This window comes from Cylas formicarius, unplaced genomic scaffold (assembly GCF_029955315.1).
Source record: "Cylas formicarius isolate icCylForm1 unplaced genomic scaffold, icCylForm1.1 PGA_scaffold_1__22_contigs__length_36826433, whole genome shotgun sequence".
NCBI classification, from domain to species: Eukaryota; Metazoa; Arthropoda; class Insecta; order Coleoptera; family Brentidae; genus Cylas; species Cylas formicarius.
The window spans coordinates 13,256,575-13,281,922 of NW_026844264.1; the positions used below are offsets into that span (position 1 = coordinate 13,256,575).

The window sequence follows — 25,348 nt, forward strand, 5'->3', positions numbered from 1 at the left end:
AATATTATTAGGAGTGTGAAATTCCAGTCCAATGTGCCCTTGAACTGATTGCCTAGTTAAAGCTACATTAGCGTGCTAAGAGCGTAAGTTGGGCAAGGTTACAAAACGATGAAGTATCTAATTACGGAGACGAGCTTTTAAGAGTATTTTCCTCACATGTAAATATAATTATTCTGACATTAATACCTAACTCACAATTCGGCAACGCTAGCGTCAAACTTGGATTCGGTGTCGCATCTGAGTCCCAATTTGTAAAGTAGGGCAGGAATATAAATTTCTGCTGGCTTACCAATACTCGTAAAATTGTGTCAAATATCACTCGCTAATTTGGCGAATCGGAGGGATTTCACGCTGATTGCAAATACCCACACCTACATCTCTCTCACCCGCCCTCATGTTTTGCTTGTACACAGTATATGTATACAGAAATATTATCCATAAATAAATTTCAAACCAATCATGCCATAGTCCCATTAATAATGTTCTAAGTATAAGAAATAAGAAAATCAAGTTCACTATATCGGATGTGTGAAATTCGGTCGGTGAAAAACGGTAAGAGATGAAGGGTTGCTCAAATTAGCATAAAGTTACCTTTGTTCTCCATTTTCGGTTTTTTTAACGAGTTTATTTTAGAACCGACTAATTTATTTCATGAACCCGTTTTAGTTGTTTATAAATATCAATTGGATCAATTACATTATTACTATATTTTGAATAACCCCTTTTGTTAGATTTTCAATGGTGTATTACAAGATATCTGCACTTGCTCCTAACCAAAACTAACCAAATATTAAAGAAAACGTCTTTTTGTAATACACTTTTAGTATAATGTTGGGAAAGGCATAAGTCGCCTGGTAGTTTTGAAAACAGTACATGGATCAGTCAGCATTAGATAGTTATTTTATATGGAAATGTGCCACACAAGGTTTGAGTCAGGTTTTCTTTACAAAAAAAGCGAGTGTTTTCGTTGACACAGTTTTATCGTTTTGAATTGGCATCTTCAATGCTCGGGCTCCGAGTGTTTGAAGTGTTTTCGGAGCCCGAGCATTGAAAATGCCAAGTGAGATCTTGGCGAAACGTCTGCAGGATTCAAATCGGAGTTCAACAAATGAACGGATGATATCCCGGAATATATTGTCATGATTATATATATATATATATATATATATATATATATATATATATATATATATATATATATATATATATATATATATATATATATATATATATATATATATATATATATATATATATATATATATTGGCGCATTTCAAATTTTGGAATCCTCCAATGGAGTTACGCCTTCAAAGATGCTCATTTTAACAACTGCGCATCGCGGCGGGATAACAGCAGCTATTTTTACCTGGGCAAGGGCGTCGGTATCAAAACGGTAAATAAAATAGGTCTATGTAAAATGCATTCGAGGAGTCATGTTACGTGTTACCATTGAACCTTGACCCAATCGCTGGGTCAGTATTGGTGCGCGCGACGCCGTCTGCCAGCGTCGCGGCGTTCGGCGTCAAGTTCGGACGCGGACAGTTTAACTGTTGCTGAAACATCATACGCGCGGTGACGTCGAGAACGTGGGTTCGCGCGCCGCTCTTCTTAAGGTACAAAAGTTTCCCGGGGGTGAAAATTCCTACGAGCGCTTCGTTGTTTCAAAGTGGATTCGCGGCGCGATATAGAGATCTAATAGATGGTAAGTGAACAAAAATTGAATTCGGGAATTGCGTTAACTGTATGAGAGAAAATTATGTTTATATACCAAAAACAAATTTTACTTTTTTCATAAATTTTCTTATATGCTAAATACAAGGGTTTATCATGTAGTTGTTATTAATTTAGTGTCAATGTCAAATATTGAAGTTGTTGAAAATATAACTTTATTTTCAAAAAATGTCATTAGTTTTGGTAAATTAATTGATTGAGGAAATGAACATGAAAGTATCAGGTGAGTAAGTGTATTACGTAGATGAAATTACTTTTTCCTGGTATGAAACTAAAATAAACGGAACTTTATAGGGTAACAGGTAATAAAAAATATAATTCATTATAAAGTATGAATCCCCAAGGTTCATGGTTAAAACTAATCCATTTTGAAATTATTGAAATTTTTCGAAAAGTTTCTATATCTAATATTTACCACACTATTTATTAGACTATTTATTAGAACCACAAACAAAGTAAATTAACAATTAACTGCAGTTGAATGGATCTACCAGGTGCTCAAAAAGAATGTAGACGGTGAAATATCTCGAGAATTATACAATTATTCAAAAAAATGTTTTTTAATGTTGAGTAACAAAACTGCCAACATCTTACTGCTATTTTGACACCTTAAACGGGCACCCTCATTTATGACTCGCATTCTATGCAACATAAACTTCAGCTTTTGTCCGAAATTTCCTTTTGGATTTTCAGTAGCGTTGTAATCGATTTATCAAGAAATTAACATTAATTAATTAATCATTTATGAATGAGCGTCTGCGTAACGCTTGGCTTGGTACTTGAAATCTACCAAAAAAATTGATCGCTTCAAACGTCGGATTCATAACATTGGCTCGTGAATTTCTTGATAGGATAAATCTTTTTTTACGATTACGGCACCGTCTACTCAAAATCCAAAATAAAACTTCCAACAAAACGTGAAGCTTTTGTTGCATAGAATCCGAATCTGTAATAAAAAACGAATTTCGCAGTTGCCTGCCTCTCACCACCTGTAGGTTTGGATGTGGGGGGTCACGTTTGGTGTAATTGAATTCCAAGATATTTTCCTAACCAATTATATAATTTTCCACATATTCCACCTTTTCCATAATTTTTAGATATGTTGTATTCAAAACATATCGAGAAAAATCTGAGGGATCAAATTTAAATATTTCAACATTTAAACATAGTACAAATTAGAAGATGCTATTAATTAGAAAATTTGAAATTTCATGCTTTCATTTTTATACTATTCATATTTTATATATCATGTACGTCAAAAATTGGAAGTGATCTAGAAAATATACAAATCATTTATTTATTTCAACCCATTTTTTTTTTAATTTTCATATATTCATATAAGATGACAAGATTCGTATGTTTGATATCCAAAGTTGGTGTCGGGTGTGGGGTAAAGTACCTTAATTTGACCGTTGACCATTCAAAACCGCATTTAAAGGTCATACGTGCCGCCGTCTACAAAGCAGTTTGATTTTACAAACGTTAGGCTAAGTGTAATTGGTGGTAACAAACATTTACCAAAGCTCTTGCGATTACGGATTACTAATGCTCAATATGTGGAGTATGCCGTGCTTTGGTCTATAAGTGCTGATGCGTGAAGCGGATTACATTGTCACTGCCGATTAGTTAATTTATGTCTAACATAATTGTGTCAAAACTCTTCTAAAAGAGGAACTGCTGATATACATAATACAGCAAAATCAAACTTCCAAAATAAATTTAATTGCGGACATTAGGAAATATAAATTGAATTAGAAATATAAGAATTAAAACAAGGGATAAACAGCTGAAGTTGTCGGCTACTTTTGCAGCATAGAAAAGTGAAAAAAATAATATAGAGAAAAGCGAAAGAAATAGAATGAAGACAAAAAATAGCAAACTATTTTTAATCATTTTTATATCGATCAATAAAGCATTAAATATTGGAAATTTTTAAATTATAGTTTACAAATACATTGGTTAGAGAATTTATTAATACCGCAGCGGCGGCGACTTCAACGCATGTTTCGCTCTGACATTTTAATAAAAATTTACCGCAAATACGAGTCCTGAATATTCTGAACTTTAACGCCCTGCAGCACACAAAAGATGCATTTCCGGGCGGATATTTGATGATGATGACATTTTGCCGGTACTGTGGCATATCTAAACAAATTTTAAGTGTTACTAAGAAATCTCAATATAGTCACAATTTTTATCACTGTGTCATAGAAAATCCTCATCAAAATCGGCAAGGCCGCTTTGAATTTTCCGAGCAAGATATGTTTTACATTACTTTGCGAACATGTGCTGTCATATAGTCAGTCAAGCACAGATACTACCAAAATGTTGAGCAATTACAAAAATACCCAATAAAAGCAAAAATAGTTGGGTTGTTATAAAACAATAGATTTTTACAAAAATTGTATAACTGTAGGTGATAAAAAGTTACAAAAAAACTAAATTTTATTGATTATTTCGGTAACTTTATAAATATTGAACTGAACTGAACCGATAATCATTTCAGTTAATAAAAGGAAAATGAAAATTTGCTAGACAGTCTCTAGAAGGCAGGAGCGGAAACAGTAGGAACCCATTAAAACTAATAATATAAAACTAATAATACTAACAAGTATAAACAAAAAAAAATTTAATGGAAGGAGTTCATAAATATAATTTTTCTGCCATGACGAAGTAGGTTGTTTATTTGGAATTCTGTACTATTCTTTGGTATGTTGTCTAGTACAATTAATAATTGTTAATGATGGAGCATCAAAATTTTTGATGTGTTAAAAAAATTGTATCTGAAATAAATCTTGACGAAAAAGCAGTACGCAAAATAATGAGCCAAACGGAATGGGCACGAGAAAACTCTCCCAAAACTCGTGCCCATTCTGTTTTCTTGTTACAGGATCATCTGGCCAAGATTATGAACCATTTCCATTTGAAAACATCCATATCTCATTTAAATCTTGATGTTTTATTTCCACTATATTTCTTTAAAAACTGAACACGCTGACTTAGTGTCTGGCGTTCCCATAAAAATTTTCGCTTACAATATTTATACACAGCGAAATCTTAACAATCTTAATAATTTTGATGAGGCTACAAATCTATTATTGATTTTTGATCTATATAAATCATTAATCACATTAATCATTAATCACATTTCGAATTTCCATCAAATCTTCAGTCTTTGAATTTTCTGGAATGACGCTTTTCAGTTTCCATAGAAAATATTTTGTGCTTTTTCTTTCCCAATGCTTTCGTTACCATTTCCTGGATATTCTTGGTGATTTTCCACTTTCTTCTTCATTTTCAAAATGGTTTATTAAATTTAAAATCATTGTTTTTTTGTGGGGATAAAAAAAAGAAATTGTTTTTATTATTTATATTTCCACTTAAAACTGCCAAGGTCTTATAACTGACTTCTATAAATCTAAACTTCTTAAAACCGCATAAAATTATAAGCTTATCTTTTTCTTGATGTCTAGATACATTTATCTTACCATAAAAGAAAAACAAACGGAAAAGTTTGTCGTAAGACCCGCACGATACGATGATTTTGATTATATAAATTTTGAGTCAACTGTCTTAAAGATGTAAATTTGGGGAGAACTGTTCATGGGTTATCAATTCTTGATAATGTCGTGATTATGTACCAAGGGAAATTCTCGCCTTTTATCTACAGGGTGCTTTTGTTAATAAAGATAAATATCTGAGTAATGAAATTTAAAACATATGCGTTCGTTAGGTTAATCGTAATAAATTTAGAACAATTGTTAAGTCGTCTTGATTTATACGGACGCCGATAAACGTAATATATGAAATGGCAAATTGCCATGTAGTTGAGGGTGGCCGACATTGCAAGACTGGATCCGCTTTCCAGTCATTTATTTAAGGAAATGACGCGCTAGACTTTGCATAGACGTGTGCAATATGAGAGAGAGGGAGCGAAATCTGAAGTAGATTGAAATTGCATAATGGATAGAAGCATCGCACTGTAATACGAAATTTAACCGCTGTACGTTATTACAGTTTACTTCATCTGGTAGCGAAAGATTGGCTTTATATTTGCTTTTTATCATACAATTAGAAGTAAACTTCTCTTGACTAAGGCTTTGAAAATGTTCGTAAACCATTCCACCGATCTATGCCTAAAGCACAGCCAATAACAGAAAACTTGTAACAGAAGAAAAAATAATAGCTATTTACCTACCGATTGAGGAAAAAATTTAGAGCTATGCAAATATTTTTTTCAGATTCTAGTTAAAAAATTAGAATAATATTTACCTTCTACTGGCCGTACTATTGCCTTAATGCCCGTACCATAGTACAGTTTTATGAAATCTATGAAAATGTGAATATAGAATAAATCAAAGTGTCTGGGATTGTTACGGTAGCAAAAATCTCATTTTCTTTGCAGTATCCACGGATAGCCAGAGAAACTCCAGCAACACCAGAGGTTAGGATGTTAGTAAATATAGTATCATTTGAAATCCTACCAAATAATCTTCTATAAACAAGATTACCATTTGTTTAAATTTGCACGGAGAGAAATAAATGAAGAAAATAACAGAGGATCTAAGGAAAATTATCAATTTTTGATCATTTTAAAGAAGTTTTGAAAGATTTCCTTTTAATTATTTAGGAAATAATTATAGACAATTAATTTACAATAACTTAGGTTTTTCAATTGAATAAAATATTATTACAAGCTGCTACCATCTAAATTAAAATGTTGGCAATGTATGGCTGATGTATATATGATAGTCCACGGTGCAGGAAGGAAGAATTTCCCTATCTATCTTAAAATTATCAGTTGCTCCCTATTTCTGAGTGCGAAAATGTCAGTTTCCAAGGGGTAGTTGAAAAAAAAATTCCTACTCCGTTGGGCATAACTTATGCTTATGAGGTTATGAGGTTCCGTTTGGCAGAGTTTAAAAAATCCTAGCAATTTGTTTGCAATTTATGTTCTCGTGTTGTCAGACCAAAATTTATGAGCAAAGCACTTTTTTCACATACGGCTAAAAGTTTCAAAAAAAGTTCATAAAAAGATGCATTTTAGAGGAGTTGAGAGCTTTAAAAGAACGAATAAAAAAATGTATTTTTCTACTCCCTTCTGTAAAATACTACGGATCTGAGATTCTTTAGACTTTTCCGGAATATTACCTCACGAGTTTGGGAGCAATCAGAAGTTGTCGAGGATATTACCGCACCGCATGAATTTTCACATTTGTCAATTCTGACGGTCATGTCAGTGAATGTATTCGTATTGTTTTGCATAAATATACCCAAAAACTAATCATCAAGTATAGTATGCAACACGTTTGGTAAACTTTTTAACTCACTCGTTTATTACACACTCGCTCCGCTGCGCTCCGCTCGTGTCAAATAAAATCGTGAGTCAATGGCGCTTACTACGCTTGTTGTATAATATACTACTGCCTACCTCCCTTCTGTAAAATACCTAATTCCTACTTGTTGCATAACATGCTATTTTGACTGTAAGCGTTAAAACGAGATTTTTTTTAAATCCAAGATACCCTATTTTTATTAATAATTCCAATGATGATATGAAAACAACACGAATACATTCACCAACATGACAACGTCAAAATTCAAGCCGTGCGGTAATATAAATTAATTTACAATATCTAATAAGAAATTAATATATCAGTTGCTTAAAATTTTGTATAGAGGAAGAAAAAAATGGAGAAAGTAGTTTTCTTTTAATAATTTCAACAGTTGCTGCAGTTGCTGCACTTTTAATTTCAGTAACTGTCAATAGATTAGTTAATAGTTAATTTTTAAACAATTTGTTAATTGAATAATATGTTTTAAAATTTGGCTTTTAAAGCAAAATGAATTCTAAAAAAAGAAAAACTGCTGTCATAATTTTTTTTCTTCAATCAAATGGCCATGAAAGACATGTTTTCAATAATAAGTCTTACAGCAAAAATTGCAAGCATTATTCGTCTGACTAGTCAGGCCCTTTCGTTTAAAGTAAATATTCTTTTCTATTTTATTACCATTTTTGTGGTCGTTTAAATTTTTTTAATTCATCAGAAACTGATTTAAAATAAAGTCATAATTTTGTTAATTTAAAAGAGAAATTAGCTTAGATCGGTTCCCATGTGAGACGCAATTTTTCTGTTGGCTAGATAAATTAATCTATTTCCGCTCGTTAATCGTCCCGGAGTATTTCTCGACGAATTATATACGACGTTCACTTTTAAGGACAACTTCGCGTTAAATAAGAAATAAAAGACGAATTACATCTCAGATTGATGCCATAAAAAAGATTGATCGTTCCGTCATGTACTTGGGCAAACAAAAGAAAAATCGGTTGCTTTTATCCGTTTTTCTTTCCACGTTCGCCTTCTATTATATCCAAGGCAATCTGACGGAGAAGCGCCCGGAGTTTTGAAGGTTCCTCTATTCATAAAGATATTTTGATAGAAAATGAATAAAACGCGAAAAACAAATATAAAACGTTTGACGAGGATCCTCGCGTGCCAACTCTCTTACTTATCGGTTTGGTCGAACGAAACGGGCACCCTACGCAACCGATTTAAACTTTTTTTTATCGTTTCCTAAAATCAAAATTACCGTGATAAATCGTCTGGCGTTTCAATACAAATCGACGCCCTTGGTCCGTGCGCTGCAAGTTCAAGGACGAAATTCGCAGTTATTTCAAGATACACTGCCTGTTATTTTAAATGAAAATAAAGATTTTAGGGATTGACGAACACACAAAGGAGTATAAATGATAGCACGTAAACTTATTAAACTCAATTGAAAGATAAGAAAAAAACACTTAGCAACAACTATGATTTTTTCAATAATAAAATCCTTTATTTTGCTGCATTTTAATCTCCGCCATTATTGCAAAATATTTTCCTGTAGCGGTTTTTTTTGTATTGTCTTATTTTTTGTATGCTGTCTTCATCAGTTGCGACAAAAGGCAAAATATTATAATTACACTTATGTACTTACCTGCAGTAAATCTAAAATAAAAATGGAAATATTTAATGCCTAATATCTAAAAACAAACCTAAAGGACGGAATGTTAGAAAGGTGTCCCAAATTATTCATTTTTTATTACTGTACCTACTCTTAATACATTAACTTTCTCCAGTTGTGGCAAATATTTTCATGGAGTATAGTAAATACATGCAGATGCTTTTCTATCCTTTCCGTAACACAGACTATCGAACCATGCACTAATAGTGAAGATGAAGAATAAATGAAAGTGTCTGGGGTTGTTAGGGCAGCAAAAATATCGTTTTCTTAAGAAATATCAGTATGCACACCAGTGATTAAGAAGTCAGTAAACACGGTATCACTTGAAATCCTATCAAATAATCTCGTATAATCAAGTATAACAGTTGTTTAAAATTTGCACGGAGAAAAATAAATGAAGAAAATAACAGAGGAACTAACCAAAATTATCTAAACTAAAATATAGGCAATGATACCGGGCTGCCGTAGAGGCAGGAGAAAATTAAATCAAAAATATTATGCATTATGCATATAGGATATATTTCTGGAGGTAAAAATGTCAGTTTCCAAGTGACAGTACAAAAAAAAACTCCTACTCCCTTATGCTTGAGGCTTTTATTCGGTTTAAGGGAGTTTAAAAAGGCCTAACAATTTGCTTGCTTGTTGCAAGACTAAATTTCTGAGCATAGCACTGTTTTCACATACAGCTAAAAGCTTTAAAAAAAGTTCATACACACCATTAGAGGCGTTAGGAGCTTGTTGGGTAATATGCTATTTTGATAGTAAGGAGAATTGTAAATATATACGGATGATATTTTTGTTATCGCACCTCACGGTCGCGAATATCTTCAATCCTTTCTGTAACACAGATTATCGAACCATCCACTAATGAATTAGAAAACTACAAGCTTTTTTTAGACATTATCACTCATCGCGTGAGCTTTATTTTTTCTCAAATAATTTCCATTGCCAAGACATCAAACGCTCGATTCATAAATATACTTCACCAAAATAATTCACACAAAATAGAATGGACAAAAAGATAACATCAGAACCACAACTTGTCCAAACAATAATTCCATATTCCTCTTGAGACATTAGGTTTCTACAACACACCGTGCAGTTGTAGCAAAGAACATATCAACCAGGCTAAAAGAACACCGGAGAACAGCATCCGCACTTCCCCATTCATCTATCTGAAGAGAATACGCGATTTAGTCACCCCTCTAAAGCTCACTCTTTCCTAGACCCCGCCATCCTCAGGCATTTAAGGTGACAGACAGCGCCCCGAAGAAGCCATCGGTATTTTTGAAGAAACGTCGGCGACAAAAAGTCTAAACTCCATGGACGAGAAACCAGGAAGTATTGTAGTCTTAAATACCACAGTCGGCATAGGTTTCTCTATTTTATATCGAAAACCAACTATCAGAAATGTCTATAGTAAATTTTTCTAATACCTTTGTTGGTATAGCCCATCGTCTGTTCCCTAACAAGTTCTATGCCAATAATATATCTGCGGTAAGTCACACCTTGTAATATCCGGAACGTGTGGGTGTAATCTAAATAATAGAAGACCAAGATTGGATTCATCCTATACTATAATTGAAATCCATAATGAAAGCGACGCAGCAATGGAATTGATAGTCGCCATATGAATAGACCATCAAACAATTGTAGGACGGCATTGATCTTTAGCACAGAGGTTGCGTCATTTAAATTGTTCCAACAGATCTAACAATTTCAAAACCTGTCCGACGATTCACAACTTTTTTTTTATTTAGCATGTATTTCAAAGGCCTTATTATTTAATTATTATTATTTATTCAACTTACACTCCCCACATCCAATAGCAAGTTGTAATTGTCATAAAATTAACTTAAAATGTAACTACTTTGAATATGCCTAAAAAGTTCAGAATTCGTTCAATTAAAATAATTCGATTGCATTGGTAACATTCCGGAATAAATTTTCAAATAATTTTGCAAACAATATTTTTGTATTACTATATAGGCCTAAATTTTCTTTTTACTTTGGTATTGACTTCAAGTGGTAATTAGTTGTAGGACTGGTTTTGACGGTAAAGGTTCTGTAGCCTTTTAAACGGGTGTAATTTGGGATATTTCATCGGTACACCTAAAAAGATACATTGACTGACTCAGTTTTTTTAATCATCTGTATATATTTAGTATTTTAGTATTTAGTATTATACATATATAATTTTCCTTTATTTATAAGCAAATAAATACAAAATACTTTAAAGAGAATATTTATACATGTAAACTACCCAAAACTTCTAATGTGCTTTTGAATGTTAGTTTTGGTTAGGCGATATATTGTTCGTTCGCATAATCTGCCGTAGTCGAATTTGCAAATTCACCCGACATTTTGACAGGCAATTCAAACTTGCAGTTGAAATTTTCAAACTCGGTTTCGTCTTTTAAATGTAATCGGCTTGCGTCGATGTATTTGTTTTCAGGTATATATAAATATATCCGTTCCCGGCTTGAAATAAAAGGTTTAGATTACTGATGGCATTCGAAATTCGACGCGAATGACGGAAGCAGGTGCGGAAGCCCGCGTTTACCTTTAAAAATGTATCACTTTTTAGTGGATAAATATAAACCAATTTGCAGCCGGCGATGGAAGTCGATCCAATATCCGGACGGCTTTACAGATAAAAAAAAAACTTTTAAAAGGTGCGGCCACTTTGTTCCCAAACATAATTTGAAGGTCACAACCTGTACGCATCGATTTATGAAAATGCTACTAAGCGAACATATAGATCACATTCTCAACGCACTGAGACAAATAAACCTATCGAAGATGGTGATATAGTTCGTTTCACGAAAGTTGGTACTCACGAATTTTTTTTTTTTTGGAAAATATAATCGTTATTTTAGCTCTAAGACCAGTGTTGACTACCGCCATTTCTATTTTTTGATACAACAAATTCACAACTTTGTTTCAGTCTATTTTTTCACATCTGCATTTGTTCCAAGAGCACTAATTGTGACAAAACCAAGGACGAAATTAAGTGTACTTACGTCTGGTATTTATTTAATTAAATTAAAAAAATATGAATGATCGGTTAATAATTTTTGAAATTTTATTAGGATTTTAGCATTTTCGGAAGCTCGAGACAATGGTTTATTATGTGATATAACCTGTAGTAGTTGAAAACGATTTTCCGATAAATACGAACAGTGGACAACGTTGGAGGTCAGTGTCGTCAAGTCATCATTGTTGTTCGAGACATGACCTCGCCAGGGCAGTATTTTGAACGCAAAATAACGAAATGCTTTATTACCTTGCAATATATACTTTAAATAAATATACAGAGATAGATTTTGATGTTGATTGACTTCAAAATGTATGTTTTGTAGTACCTATGCCACTAGTGGCCCAAATAAACTTAGGAAATTAAAACTTTTGTGGGAACCAAACTTTAATTTTCTACCTATGTTACTTTACTTAATCCTTTAATCATCTTGTTAGTTAATTACAGACCGCTTACGCAAATGAACAATTTTTCTCCTTGTTTTAGTCGTGTAGCCAACGTCAATAAAGTAGTTCAAGCAGCACTCCACACTTCCTAATAATATAAATAAAAAATATGCATTAGAATAATTTATATTTTACTGTTTAAAAATTGAGTTTAAAGTAGAAAATTTTGCAATAGCATATTAATTTACTACCTTAATTTTTGAACACTCTGTAACCTGAGGCAATGATATTCAGAGAATGCGTAGTTCATGTAATAGGAAATATTTAATACCATTAATGGCTATTGATTATGTGCATATTCTGCATTTTGTAATTAAATCTGTTGAACATATTCTATGAGGGGTTTGTTCCCCTATATACATTTATACCGACCCTTTCAAAAACCACATTGTGACCTTTATTGTCGTCAGGGGAATATTATTGGTTTTTGTCACCATTTTACTTCCCTTTGGAGGATTAGGGGAATAAGGGTAGCAGGTTATTGCCTCTGCTTTTTCGTTCTAGGCCGCTGCCCGAATAGAACATATTAGAGTAAAGAATATTAAATGTTGGTTAGATCTTATATTAACTTAACGGAAGATCTGCACTTATTTTGCACGCTAATTATTAAATTGTTTGTCAATCTATTTATTGAATTATTTATTTTTTCTCTTTACAAACACCAGTACAATGATTTGGTAATTAGACGTAAACGTAGAGAGGTGTAAAATAAAAATAACAATAACAACAACTGAAACTATCAACCTGTAGCGCATTCTGAACTGTTTTAATCTGATCAACATGAACTGCTACTGGTTGCATCTATATAATATGTAATGTAATAGACCTAAAGGACAGTTTTACAATATAATTAAAGTAAGCATTAAATATTATCTTCCTCCGAAAATACACCTCAGGCTCTTTAATTTTTCCAGTCCGCTGGATCTGATCATAATCTATGTAGCAGTCAACAAAGTAGTAAAAGTGATTAGTCCACTCTTTTTTAATGTTACACGACATTCCATTTGTTTTAAAGCACTTAAATAACATTTACAAATTATACGTTGGTTATCTTCTCGAATCATCTGGAACCATCAGACAATTTGAAAATTGTTCCTTCGTCTGGAAAATAGTCATTTTTTGAGAAAGTATACTCAACCAGTGTATGTGTATTACACTATAGATTTATAAAATAACTTCATTTTTAAATTTAGAAGGCACTATAATTGTACAGGGTGAGTTAAGTTCATTATCTCACTGGCTTCAAAAGTTATGACAAAAAGGTAAATTCAATAAAAGTTTTCTAAAGAAATGCTGGTTTTCGCAAGTGCAAAAAAATTACGATGCATTCATTATTTTTAAAGATAGATAGATCACTCATATTTGATATTAGCGTTATTCGAAGATGACGTAAAAGACATATGCAATCGAATTTGAATTAGATGCTACAGAATTTTCAAAATAAACGAACATCTTTGGATCATTTTAAATTGAAAATTTTCGATTTTCCTAAATGTATGTCATTTATTGCAAACATTAGTTGGAAATATTGTCAAATTTTTACGTGACAACTGAGTAAATAAAATTCACTGTAGTGTTAGTAAATTAAAAAAAAATGGAATGGAAGGTAGAGAACGATTCATTGGATGCCCCCGTCTATCATGTGATTTAGCACCACTAGATGCTTTTTGTGAAAGTTTGTTAAAGATAGTGTTGACATAAATCCCCTGCAACACCAGACAATATGGAATGCAAGATATACGAAAAAATACATTGATAGTAATAAAAAATGAGATAATTAATAGGTTTACATTTAGGTCATAGGTATTATTTACTTTTTCTGTGAATTGGAAAATTTTCCGTCATTTTCACCAAAATTGCTAACTGTTGCTTTATCTACGGCTACAACAGTGCTTTTTCTCCTGTTCATTTTTAAATTTTAATAGAGCCCTATTGGCTAATAGTTTTGTCAGAAAGCTGCATTTATTATGTCCCCACGTTTTCACACACCTCCCTCTTAATATTACAGTATGTAGTATATGTATAGTATTTTATTATTATTAATTTAAAAAATTAAAAATATGGTATTCCATTTTAAAAAATGTTTGTTTTATTCGACACGCATTTTTGAGCCACCCTATATACTTTTTGTATTTACCACTTTGTTATATCTTTTGAAACCAACGAGATAATGAACTTTACTCTATGATTCTCCCATCCTGACTATAGTTTGCGGCATCATTCAGAAGGCTAGTTTTAAATACTGAAGAAAACAAAGATGTTTTAGAAATTGTCGGATTTTATTTTGTTTTAATGGCAGATTAAAGATAAGCGATATTGCAAGAAAATCATGCTGGATTATAATGTCATTAAGGAACCAGAATAAATACAATACTTATCTCAACATTTATACTCATATAAGAAACTCCTGCATCTAAAATCCGAACCTCTACAGAATTCTATTTAATATTAATAGAATTATCTTGCAGGCCTTTATTACGATCTAAGACTGTAAGCGAAACCTCTAAAACCAATATTTGCAATATTCACATTCTATAAAACCTACAAATTTAAATGGAAATATAAAAGCATGTAGGTACAGTGCGTAACGAATTGCTGGTATTGAATCTCAGTTCATTTCAAGGAAAGTATCTGACACTAAAAACAACAAATCCGTAGAAATTTATAGCGGGCAAATAATGCGAGAGGTGGTCTCAAGTATCTCGTATGTGAAGATACACGACTGGCTTTTCTAAACTTCTCCTCGACCACTATTTCATTGTCGGAATGACCAATTACCCGACATTATGGAAATTTATTTGTTCGGTATACGCGGCGGCATTACTTATTTTTATACGACTAAACCAATTTACTTTATTCCAACTGCTATTCTCGGAAGAAGAAAGAAAAAAATCTGCATCGAAAACAAGTGAATTAAATTAATTATTTGAAATACAGTTGATTCGGGATTGCCAAAACAGAATCGAATATCGAATAAGATTATGGATTTAATTGACGTTGACAGCTACAGACATGGCTTATATCTCCGACATTTTTAATAAAAACAAGTATAATTGATATAAATAGGCTCAACGAGCTCATTTTCTAAGACCACGTCTAACTACGACCTTATAAAAAACCTTACATTTAGTTTAAAAATAATTTTTCGCCTTTCAATTTCGCTCACCCTATGCATCTATGTGATATGAAAATGTAACGTACTCAACGCAATGCTACAGATTTAAAAATATTGCACATTCAGTGAACTTTGCTCAAAAATAACAGTGTAAACAGAATGGGAATATATGAATAGTCTATGTTTTAGTTCACATATCGTGAGTCTATTGTATCTTTTTTAGAAATCTCCAGTTCCAAATAATGAACGTTCGTTTCATTTGGAAGGCTTTTCACTTGAACTGTCTACCGCTTTTACCCTTGCGTGTCATTAATGTACTGCAAACCTTCCTGAGAAGCTTTATTAAGGACACGTGTGTCCTTTCTTATCTGCACGTCGTAACACGGCGAAACTTAACGAATTAACAATTTACACGGCCGTTTTGTTTGCGTAACGTGTCTGCTTGTTCGAATACAAAATTTCAAGCGGAAATTGTACAGCTCACTCGGCACGGGGTGAATGCTACATAATAAAAGAGCAATAACATAATAAAGGAGTTATTTGTAAAGGGTAATTAAAAATGCAGTACCTTGCAAGCCAGAAGCCAACCAAGGCAGGAAAACATAATGTTCCAGAAGTTCCTGCATGGTCTTGGCTATAATATTTGAAAGAAAAAAATTGAAAATAAAATGACGTTACCATATTACAATTGATGGAATAGTATGACTATTTAAGGCATTCTGTTTGATTTATTAATTTATGTAAAATACTAGAAGTTTTTATAATATTTGCTGATATTGTCAATTGTAATAATACGCTTTTACAAAAGAAAGAACTCGAAATGGACGCAAAATTGCAAAGAATAGTTAGTTTCTTACTAGAGAAAGGGAAATAATTACTTTAACCGACAACGTTTATTAGTTCTAATCAGTCGCTTTAACTAGGTAATTCTTTGAGAACCGTTTTAAATGTTTATTTTCTGTTAATAAATTCAATTATTTCATAATAAACTTAGCCCGATTGGGATGAAAGTGCTATCCGATACGGTTCTAATCCTATTAGTGCATTAGAAGAAATTCGTCGTAGAACCCGGTACACCGGGCAACCACGGACGGCGACTGATTACGAAAACAATGCAATTTTCTTCCAAAAATGAATTAAATTTGAACAATACTTATTGTGTGGTTGTATGCAACGACAAGGAAATATAACGAAATAACAAACGGTTATTATTCGTATAGATGATGAAATGTTTCAAAATGATATGCTCTTGACAAAATTATTCAAAATAAGAAAATGGATATCATACCGCCATTTTAAAATCCACTCTATATCTTCGAACACTATATATATATATATATATATATATATATATATATATATATATATATATATATATATATATATATATATGTTTTGTTTTAGTCCTTCACGGATTTGAAAATTAATACAAGCCAATTTAAACAACAGCAGCGGCTGTATTAATAACGGCAGTTTCCTATTAAAAGTAGGGCGTGAAATGACAAACCCACAGTTAAAATTCGAGTACATATGTTTCACCCCCGCTTATGACAAACTACTACATTTTCCGCATAGCAACATTTTTTGCCGTAATTAAATTTTGCGAGGTTGGAAGGTCCTTGACCAAGGGCCTGAATACGATACTGGACGGAAACATAAACAACCGACCGTAGAGATACTACGAAGAGTAAACAGATGTTTCTCCCCGCCCATCGCGTCTGTCGTTATTGTAGTAACTGTTTTGTTTTGTATTTCCCTGCTACGTCGCGTTACTTAAAGTAATTACGCTTATCGATTTCGACGGAAAACGCAAAAAGTCTCACGATGATATCGCCAACGATGCCTTGGGGGATTAATTTATATAATTTTTTCGCCAGGGGTTAAAAACCTACGGCTGTGCTAGTCTGATAAAATATTACGGTGATGGAACACATTTTTTTTTTATTTAATAATTAATAATTTAATATTAAATAATAAATAAAAATCTTAGATCCCTTATAGATTATGTCATAAAGACTAGACTCTAAATTACTCTCTTTCTCCCTGTGCCAAAACCCAATTATGTACTAATCAGAAGACGTCCTACATTTATTAGGAGAAATAATTTTTATGACTTCTTAATTCGTTATAAGTATTTCTGTATTGAAAAAATATATTTTGATCATCAGTTCAAAGATGCTGTGAAAAAAAAAACTAATAGTTCGTTGTATATAATAGGCATAATAGGCATAATATTGACAGATCATCCAATATGAGAAACATTTGAAATTATCATTCATTATAATTCGTAATTAAACGCGGTAGCAATTTGATCAATTTGTTGAGCGGTAGCCAATCATTAATTTGAAAAATCGAGGTTTTTTTTGAAGGAGAGTCTAAGTCTAAAAAACATCACCAAATCCAGGGATAACCCAAGTTGCGATTCTAAAAGATGTATGCACAGAGACTACATTCGAGTCATTAAAAACGTGCTTTGCAAGCTCGTACTTCTCTCATCGTTAAACTTTTGTGTCAACAAAATTTGTATAATATGGTTCGGGCCTGACTTCTTCGACACAAAGCGAATTCAAGCTCTTGGTATTTGACATTTGTACGAGTATCTCATAACAAGCTTATATAATATTAATAATATCACATCGAAATACATTTAAACGTATACTTAAGGGAAAAATTATTTAAAATTATCAGTACTGAGGTTATCTAGGAACAAATCAACTTCTTTTTATTCACTCCGACACTACTAAAGCATTTCATTTTTTTGTTCTGTCGCATGTGGAATATTTTTGATAAATTTTCAACATTCCAGCAAGTTCAAAATTATTGTATTTCTGTGTGTTAGTCATTGAAAGGACACTTATCTAATTAAAAATTACCTGCAAAGAAGGAGAAAAATATCATTTTAAAAATTATTTAAATACTAAAGTTTCTTAAAATACAAGAACAAAAAAACGGAAAAGAAAGCAAATACCAATACGATATTGGACTTAAATTGTTTTTTTTAAATTAGATATGTCAATTTTTGATTGGTTGATTTCGTTAGCTGACTATCCTTATTATTACTTTCATATATTCTTATAATCTATCATCGGGGAATCTGAAAATCGAAATATGTTTTTGTTCACTTCTAATGATAGATATGTGGATTACTAAACATTGCAGCTTCATGCTTTCTAGACCCCTTTATATTATCTTTAACCAATCTTTAAAAATCAAGCTTCATTAAATGTTTTCAATATGCATTTTTCCAATTGACGACCTAAAATTCTATATGAGAGTCCTAAATGCTTTATAAAACTCGAAACCGATTTAGATTACGTTTCGCTATGGTGCGATTTGAATGAAATAGAACTATATATTAATAAATGCCAACTAATCAACTTCAACTGAAGCCAAGTGATTATAACATAAAAGGTTCGCGTTATTGCAGACCTTCATAATAAGGGATCTTGGAGTGTTACTTGATGTTAAATTGACTTACACATACCATGTTTCTTTTAATGTGTCTAAATCACTTCAGGTTTTCTGCTTTATTGAGCGTTGTACAGTGGACTTCCAGAATATTCCGTCTCTCAGATTACTGTTCTGCTCCCTCGTGCGTTCACACCTAGATTATTGTTCCTGTGAGTGGTCACCTTCGTATAACATCCACATACAGGCCATAGAAAGAGCGCAGCATAGGTTCCTGCGGTATATAGCGTTTAAGGAGCACCAAGGACTTGACGACGTCGATTGTAAATTTCTCTCTAACTTACAACTCTCCCGATTCGTCGCATGCGTAGGGATGTCACCATTTTTTATAATCTACTGCACTCAAATTCTCATGGACTTGAGTTGTTATGCAAGATTGGGCTTCTCGCTCCTCCCCGCAAAACTGGAATAAACCACTCCTTCCAGGTAGAGTTCCATCGTACTAAGTATGAGCAGAGTTCTTTTCTTACTAGATCGGCCGTACTAGCAAATCACTTTTTGGACAAACTTGACTGGTTCAAGAGTGCAAAAATATTTAAGAAAGAACTAATAGACTGTCAGTAAAACTGTTCCGTTTTCTGACGTCTGAGTTGTATTGTATAACAATGTGTTGATGCCTCGCTATTGTTATATGTGTTCTTACTGTCGTGTCGACTCCTATATTAATTTTAATATTTTGGAAAACCGTCATACTAGGGTTGGGTCTTTATTTATCTATTTCTTTCTGTATTATTTTTGTTTTATTTTATTTTATTTTGTTTCTTACTATTTTGTTTATGTGAATCTTATTTTATATTGGGCGGTGGGCCCATTGATAAATAAATAAATAATTAAATATAATTATTTATTTGGTATATACGCACCACGTTTATAAATGATCCTAAGGGCGTATATTTTCCTAACACAGCAGTCAGACGCACACAGACCTACTTCTCCAAAATAATTATTTCCGGAGCCCAGGCAGGTAGAAATAATGTTTGCTTTTAACAGCTTTCAGATTCCAATTTCGAATAACAATCGGGTTTTGTTACAGGTGCAATCCCACTAACGGCAACTCGGCCCGTGATAATTGTGGCAGCAACAAGGACTTAGAACGGGCAAATTCGAAACCGATTCGGGCGCAATATGGCCACGGATCCATGTAATTACGCCGATTGACTCTCGAAAAAGCACTCTCTCGGGAGAGAGGTGGAAGCAATGATCGGTGTTAAATCGACTCGTCATTCAGATAGCGATTGTATCGATACTTTCGGGGTGGCAGTTGGTTCTCAAGGGGAAAGGTTGAAAGACGTACAAAACGAAACCGACTTACTTGTAAGGAATGATCTTATATAACCATGCAGGTAATAATATTTATTTTCTTTATGTTTGTGTTTATTTTAAAATAAAGATCTGTGACATTTGTTAACTAAACGAAAACGCAATTAGTTGGTATAGGGGATGGATATCCTCTTTTGGGAAAGTTGATCTGAATAATATTAAAACAGATAGCGATAAATAATGAGATTGTTTGTTGCTTTTTCTTTCATGGGCTTAGGTATCCATTGGAGATATTAGTATGCTTCAAAGGTCATTTAGGCTGTCGTTATGCCAAGCCATGGTCTAAGATTCTTTGTGCAAGCTGGAAGATACAATGCAGTAAATCACTATATTTCTCATGATGTCACCCAGGTATCGAAACTTAACGCATTTAAGAACATGTTGACAATTTCGGCAGAAGTTTTTACACTTCGTAATGTTTTCTCAAAAATCTATTATATCCATCGTATCTGTCAGATTCCCCTATACGACCAGTGTTGAGATGCTTGAAGTGCAAGCATGGTCCAGGTCTGCAGTGGGTACAAGGGAACTGCCTATATACGTGACACTTGAGCAGTCTTTTCTTTATTTCTAGTTAGACGTTGCGACTTTTGAATGCTTGACTCATAAATAGGAAAATTAATGATTAATGATTAATTCCTAGGATCAAAATCATTTTTAGTTTTCTTGTCCCCCATTAATCTCATAGGGAAGTATACAAGTTCAAGCTTATATGGACTAAGGGACCACTTGCGTCAATCTGCAAGTCATGACATTATTCTTGTAATCGCGACATGTAACCGGTATTTAGCATGTATTTCCTGCTATCCAGACTTTGAATGCCTATTAGCAACGTGTGTCAGTAGAAATTTGGCATTTTTTATTCCAAAAGGTTCACCATAGACAGATAACCACATATGTTACCAAGAAATGTTATTAAGTTTCCCTAAGATCGACAAGATCTTTCGATAGATTCCAACAGTATCCCCTATCTGTCAAAAACTATGTTTTTATTCACAAGCTGCAATACAGAACTGACTTTATTTCTTTATCTGTCAAATACCATATTGGCATAGTCCAAAAAATAGACTCGTCATTGGTAGAAACTTAAAAGTCGTGTTTTCCTTGAAACTGTATCGAATCTACATTGTAAAAAATTCATCGTCTAAACTAGTCTATTGGCATATCATTATAAAACTTTTGATTGATTCGAAAGCCGGGTAAATTATTAATGCGGAAAACTTTCGAACGACTTTTATATCGCAGAAAATTTTCTAAACTCGAATGTGCCTTCGGAAAAATTAATGTCGAACATCCCGGACGAAAAAAAGAACGAGGCGGATTTTTCAAGATTACGCCAGAAGTTATATGTAACTCCATGTTAATTGAAATACGCTACTTAGGAGCCTAAGTGCTTTATCAGAAATTTAGAAATTTTAAGTTATTAGCTTCAAATTTATTATGTTTCATTGTCATTGATTAAGTTTATAAGTTGATGTCGTTAATGTAATTGTCTGATTACAGATAATAATAAATAATAAATTTCTAGCTAATAACTTAAAATTAGATAAGCTGCACACTTAAGATAAGTTGGATATGCTCGATAGTTTGAGTCAGAGCTGCTTCGATGAGTACTTTTAGGTACTTTTGGTAATATTACTAAAAATTCTACCGATACAGAATCAGTATTAACAATCTATGACTTCAGGATCTGGAACCAACTAAAATTTTAGCCCTAGTTATTGATTTACAACTAAAGTTTTCCAGCCATATATTATTAGATATTATTGTGCTTTAAAAGCCATATCGAATCCAAATATCAGTTAAGAGCTTTGCAATGCTCTTATTTTATCTCTTTTTAATCATTGCGACATAGAGTATGGAGCTAGTCTAGACTGTCAAGACTATTATAGAATTCAGAAAATGCTGAATTGGTATATTAGGTAGGTTCACATGAAATGATAAAGTCGGGTTTCCCACGAGTTTAAAGAAATTGCTTTAATTAAGATGGAAGAAAATTGCCTTCTAATCTATTATTTTATAAGATCATTAAATATATCATCTACATTGCTGGAAAAGCGCATTAACAAGACCTAAACATAAAAACCGAATATGCTCTTACTCCTCTATCAAAAAATAAATTGAATTAAAAAAATCTTTACAGCATACTGGGCTTTTCATCAAACCCATCACTTAGTAAAGATAATCAAAAAGCAATTCAAAACGTCGGGTTTACTTCGAGATTCACGCACAACTTTTAAAGCCCTTGTTACAACCACATCTTACAGAAGATTTATTAATTTTTGTTAACTTTTCCCCGTTATCCGCCAAGGTATCCGTCTGATAAACTAAGCAAAGTTCGATGAGTTTGTTACTTTGTAATATATTTTCCCATATTTTTAATAAAGAGATCCAGGAAGTTGAAAAGAGTTTGCACTTTCCTTTTGAAACACATTCGTTAAAAAATAAAAACGAAAATAGAACTATCTAGTCCTGTCAGAATCTTCGATTTGAAACACCCCATACAAGTTAAACTCAAAATTTAATTTCATAAGGAGTTAAACTCGAGACGTTTCGAAATTTTGTCGACTTGCGGAAAGTGAACAGAGAGAAATATCAAATGTCCCATTAATGTAGGCTGACAACATTCCGCCTTGTCTATTACAAAAGCTCGAAAATTCATCACTCGCAGTTTCGGAGGCAAAAAATGTGAACGCTCTCTTTTCTGTTCGGTATGAGTTGAAAGCCCGTTAAAGGCTTTAAAGTGGCATTTTGTTTTATGCGAGATTCATCCGAAAAGAAAGAATATACGTGCGATGTACCTTTAATTATCCATATCAATTTCCATCATTTTTTACAGAACGTATTGTTATATTGATTTCCAATGTTATTAGGTTTCTCTGGTGTTCATAATTGATATTTAGACGTTGTCTTTTCATTACACCGTGATCACAAATATGTACAGCTGGAACTGTTGTTCTGGTACCTGCTTGTAGTTTACAATAGTGGTCTTACTTTTTACAAAACTTCTGGATTCCTCCTGAGTCGGTTTTTGCTGAGTCAAACTTGTTAACGTTTCGTCAATCATCCCGTTAGCTTCTTCAGAGCTTGAGGGGGCGGTGCTAAATGAGGGGCATAAACACCGTCTCGGATGACTGAGTCCCATATTGGTCCATATGTCCGGTTTCGTGATTTGTTCGGCAACTGCTGATGAGTTTATTTGTCTTAGCCTTAAGGCTCTTTCTTTGACGCATATGCATGGAATGCTCCTGGCATCTCAAATGTCAACAACAAAGTTGATAGCAGAGTTGTCCGAGTCACTGAACCTAGAATTAAAAAACCTCTGCTCTTTTCTCTAATAATTTCCAAATTAAAGATATTAAGCGTTCCATCACAAAATACATTTCACCACAACTTTCCAATAGAAATGGGGCCGACAGCAATCGTACACTGGTCACTTGCTTTCCTTGCATTCAAAACATCACTGACCACATATCAAATGTTCCAAAGAAATATAACGTCAAAACCCGATTTACCACTTGTCCAAAAATCTCTCATCATCTTCGATCCGTCAAAGACAAAATTGCAATTGAGATGCCAGGAGTTTACAGCCGAACGAAAAATATCAACTAGGCTCAAAGAACACGAAAGAGCCTTACGACTAAGACAAATAAACTCATCACCAGTTGCCGAACACAATCACGAAGCCGAACTTACCATTTTATTCGATAAAACTAAATTTCTTGCATGTAATTCATTCTTCTACCAACGAAAGATCTGAAAGTCTATAGAAATCTATAAACAACCTAACAATCTTAATTGCGACTTCTTTACCTGTCATCAATATGGGAATTAGTCATCCGAGACGGTGTTTATGCCCCTCATGTAGCTCCGCCTCCTTCAAACAATATATAAGCAGGTGCAGAGTAAAATGCTTGCCAGTTTCAGTCAAGCTCTGAGGAAGCCAACAGGATGAACGGGGAAACGTTAGCAAGGCGGAATCCAGAGGTTTTGTAAAAAGTGGAAGTTTCTTTGAAAAATTAATGGTGGTCTTATCTGCTGCGACAAAGACGCAACAGAAGAAGAAACGTAGTGCTTGTAAAAGGTGCTCTACTTACTTTAGGAATAGAATTGATCGTTTCCTAATTAGAAAAAAACAGTTCACTTTCGGGAGTACTTTAATGATAATGGAATCTAACGCGTTGTATGTATTCATTATTCGTTATCACATTTAATGGATGCACGAAGTCTTAAGCAGACGGAGAGAAGAAGCACACAGTTCTTACTTAATGCGACCCTAATCCAAAAAGGTAAAAACTCTTTGCTAAAGGGTAACTTTGAGCCCCCTTTAAACGATGCTGTTTAGCTCTAGCCTAATGTGACCTATTAGAGAGAACTTTGCCGAGGCGACGACGTTATCTAATTTAATTATTTAATTTAATTAAGGATCACCACTAGTGGCAAAGTATTATAAACCGCATTTTTAAAAGCGAATGCGAAACGTTTGTATTTTAAACTGCAAACTCTCGACGCAGCAAATACAACCACCCTTGTAACTATCTTTGCCCAATGTACACGGAAGAGGGCCAATAAATTTGTACTCTTTCAGTAGCGAATGAAACAACCAACATCGATTAATTGATGTATATTTAATGCTCGCGTCATATTCGGTCGATGTTGGTGGCATTTCGTTCCGTTGTTTATTCTGGTTCGGATTGTTCTTCGCAAAATGTTTTGGAGTAATTTATTAGGTCGAACCGGTGAACGTAAAATGACAAAACGTCCCTAATTAATTGACAAGCGTACGTAGAATAACATTAAATTGTTTATCTGGATTGAAAATCATCAGCAAAACTCAAAAATATTAAATCTAGTTGATATTTACCAACGCTTTATGTGATTTGGCGTTTGACTGTGATTATATGGAGGACTTGACAGTTGTAGTCTCATTATGGTCCACATTATAGCTAACGAGTGATATCTAGTGTGTGTAAGTAATGTGCATCCACAAACTTTTTTAATTTTTATAACAAATACATAACAAAAATATCTTAAGAAAGTGGTAATAAAATAATAATAATAATAGTAATAGTAAGCCCTTCATTACCAAATGAATGTATGCATAAATAATTGACTAATACATTGAAAAAAATAATGAAAACAAAACATTTTTAGAGTAGAAGTAAAGTCTATTAGAAGTCTACTCAAATCAAACTAACATTCTAGGAGTCAAGTATCCTGGGGTT

General features: G+C 33.1%; 1 protein-coding gene across 2 annotated transcripts in view; it reads left to right on the plus strand.

Annotated features, from left to right (window-relative positions):
- The first annotated feature begins 1,517 nt into the window (after positions 1-1,517).
- Positions 1,518-25,348, plus strand: part of LOC132696922 (uncharacterized) — a 43,329-nt gene continuing 19,498 nt past the window's right edge. Inside the window, exons 1-2 of one of the 2 annotated variants that reach the window (XM_060662065.1) lie at positions 1,518-1,707; positions 19,837-20,146. In XM_060662065.1, coding sequence (XP_060518048.1) covers positions 20,141-20,146 — 6 coding nt within the window. In that variant the 5' untranslated portion in view covers positions 1,518-1,707; positions 19,837-20,140. The remainder of the gene's footprint in view (positions 1,708-19,836; positions 20,147-25,348) is intronic. The other variant, XM_060662064.1, reaches the window with a different exon arrangement.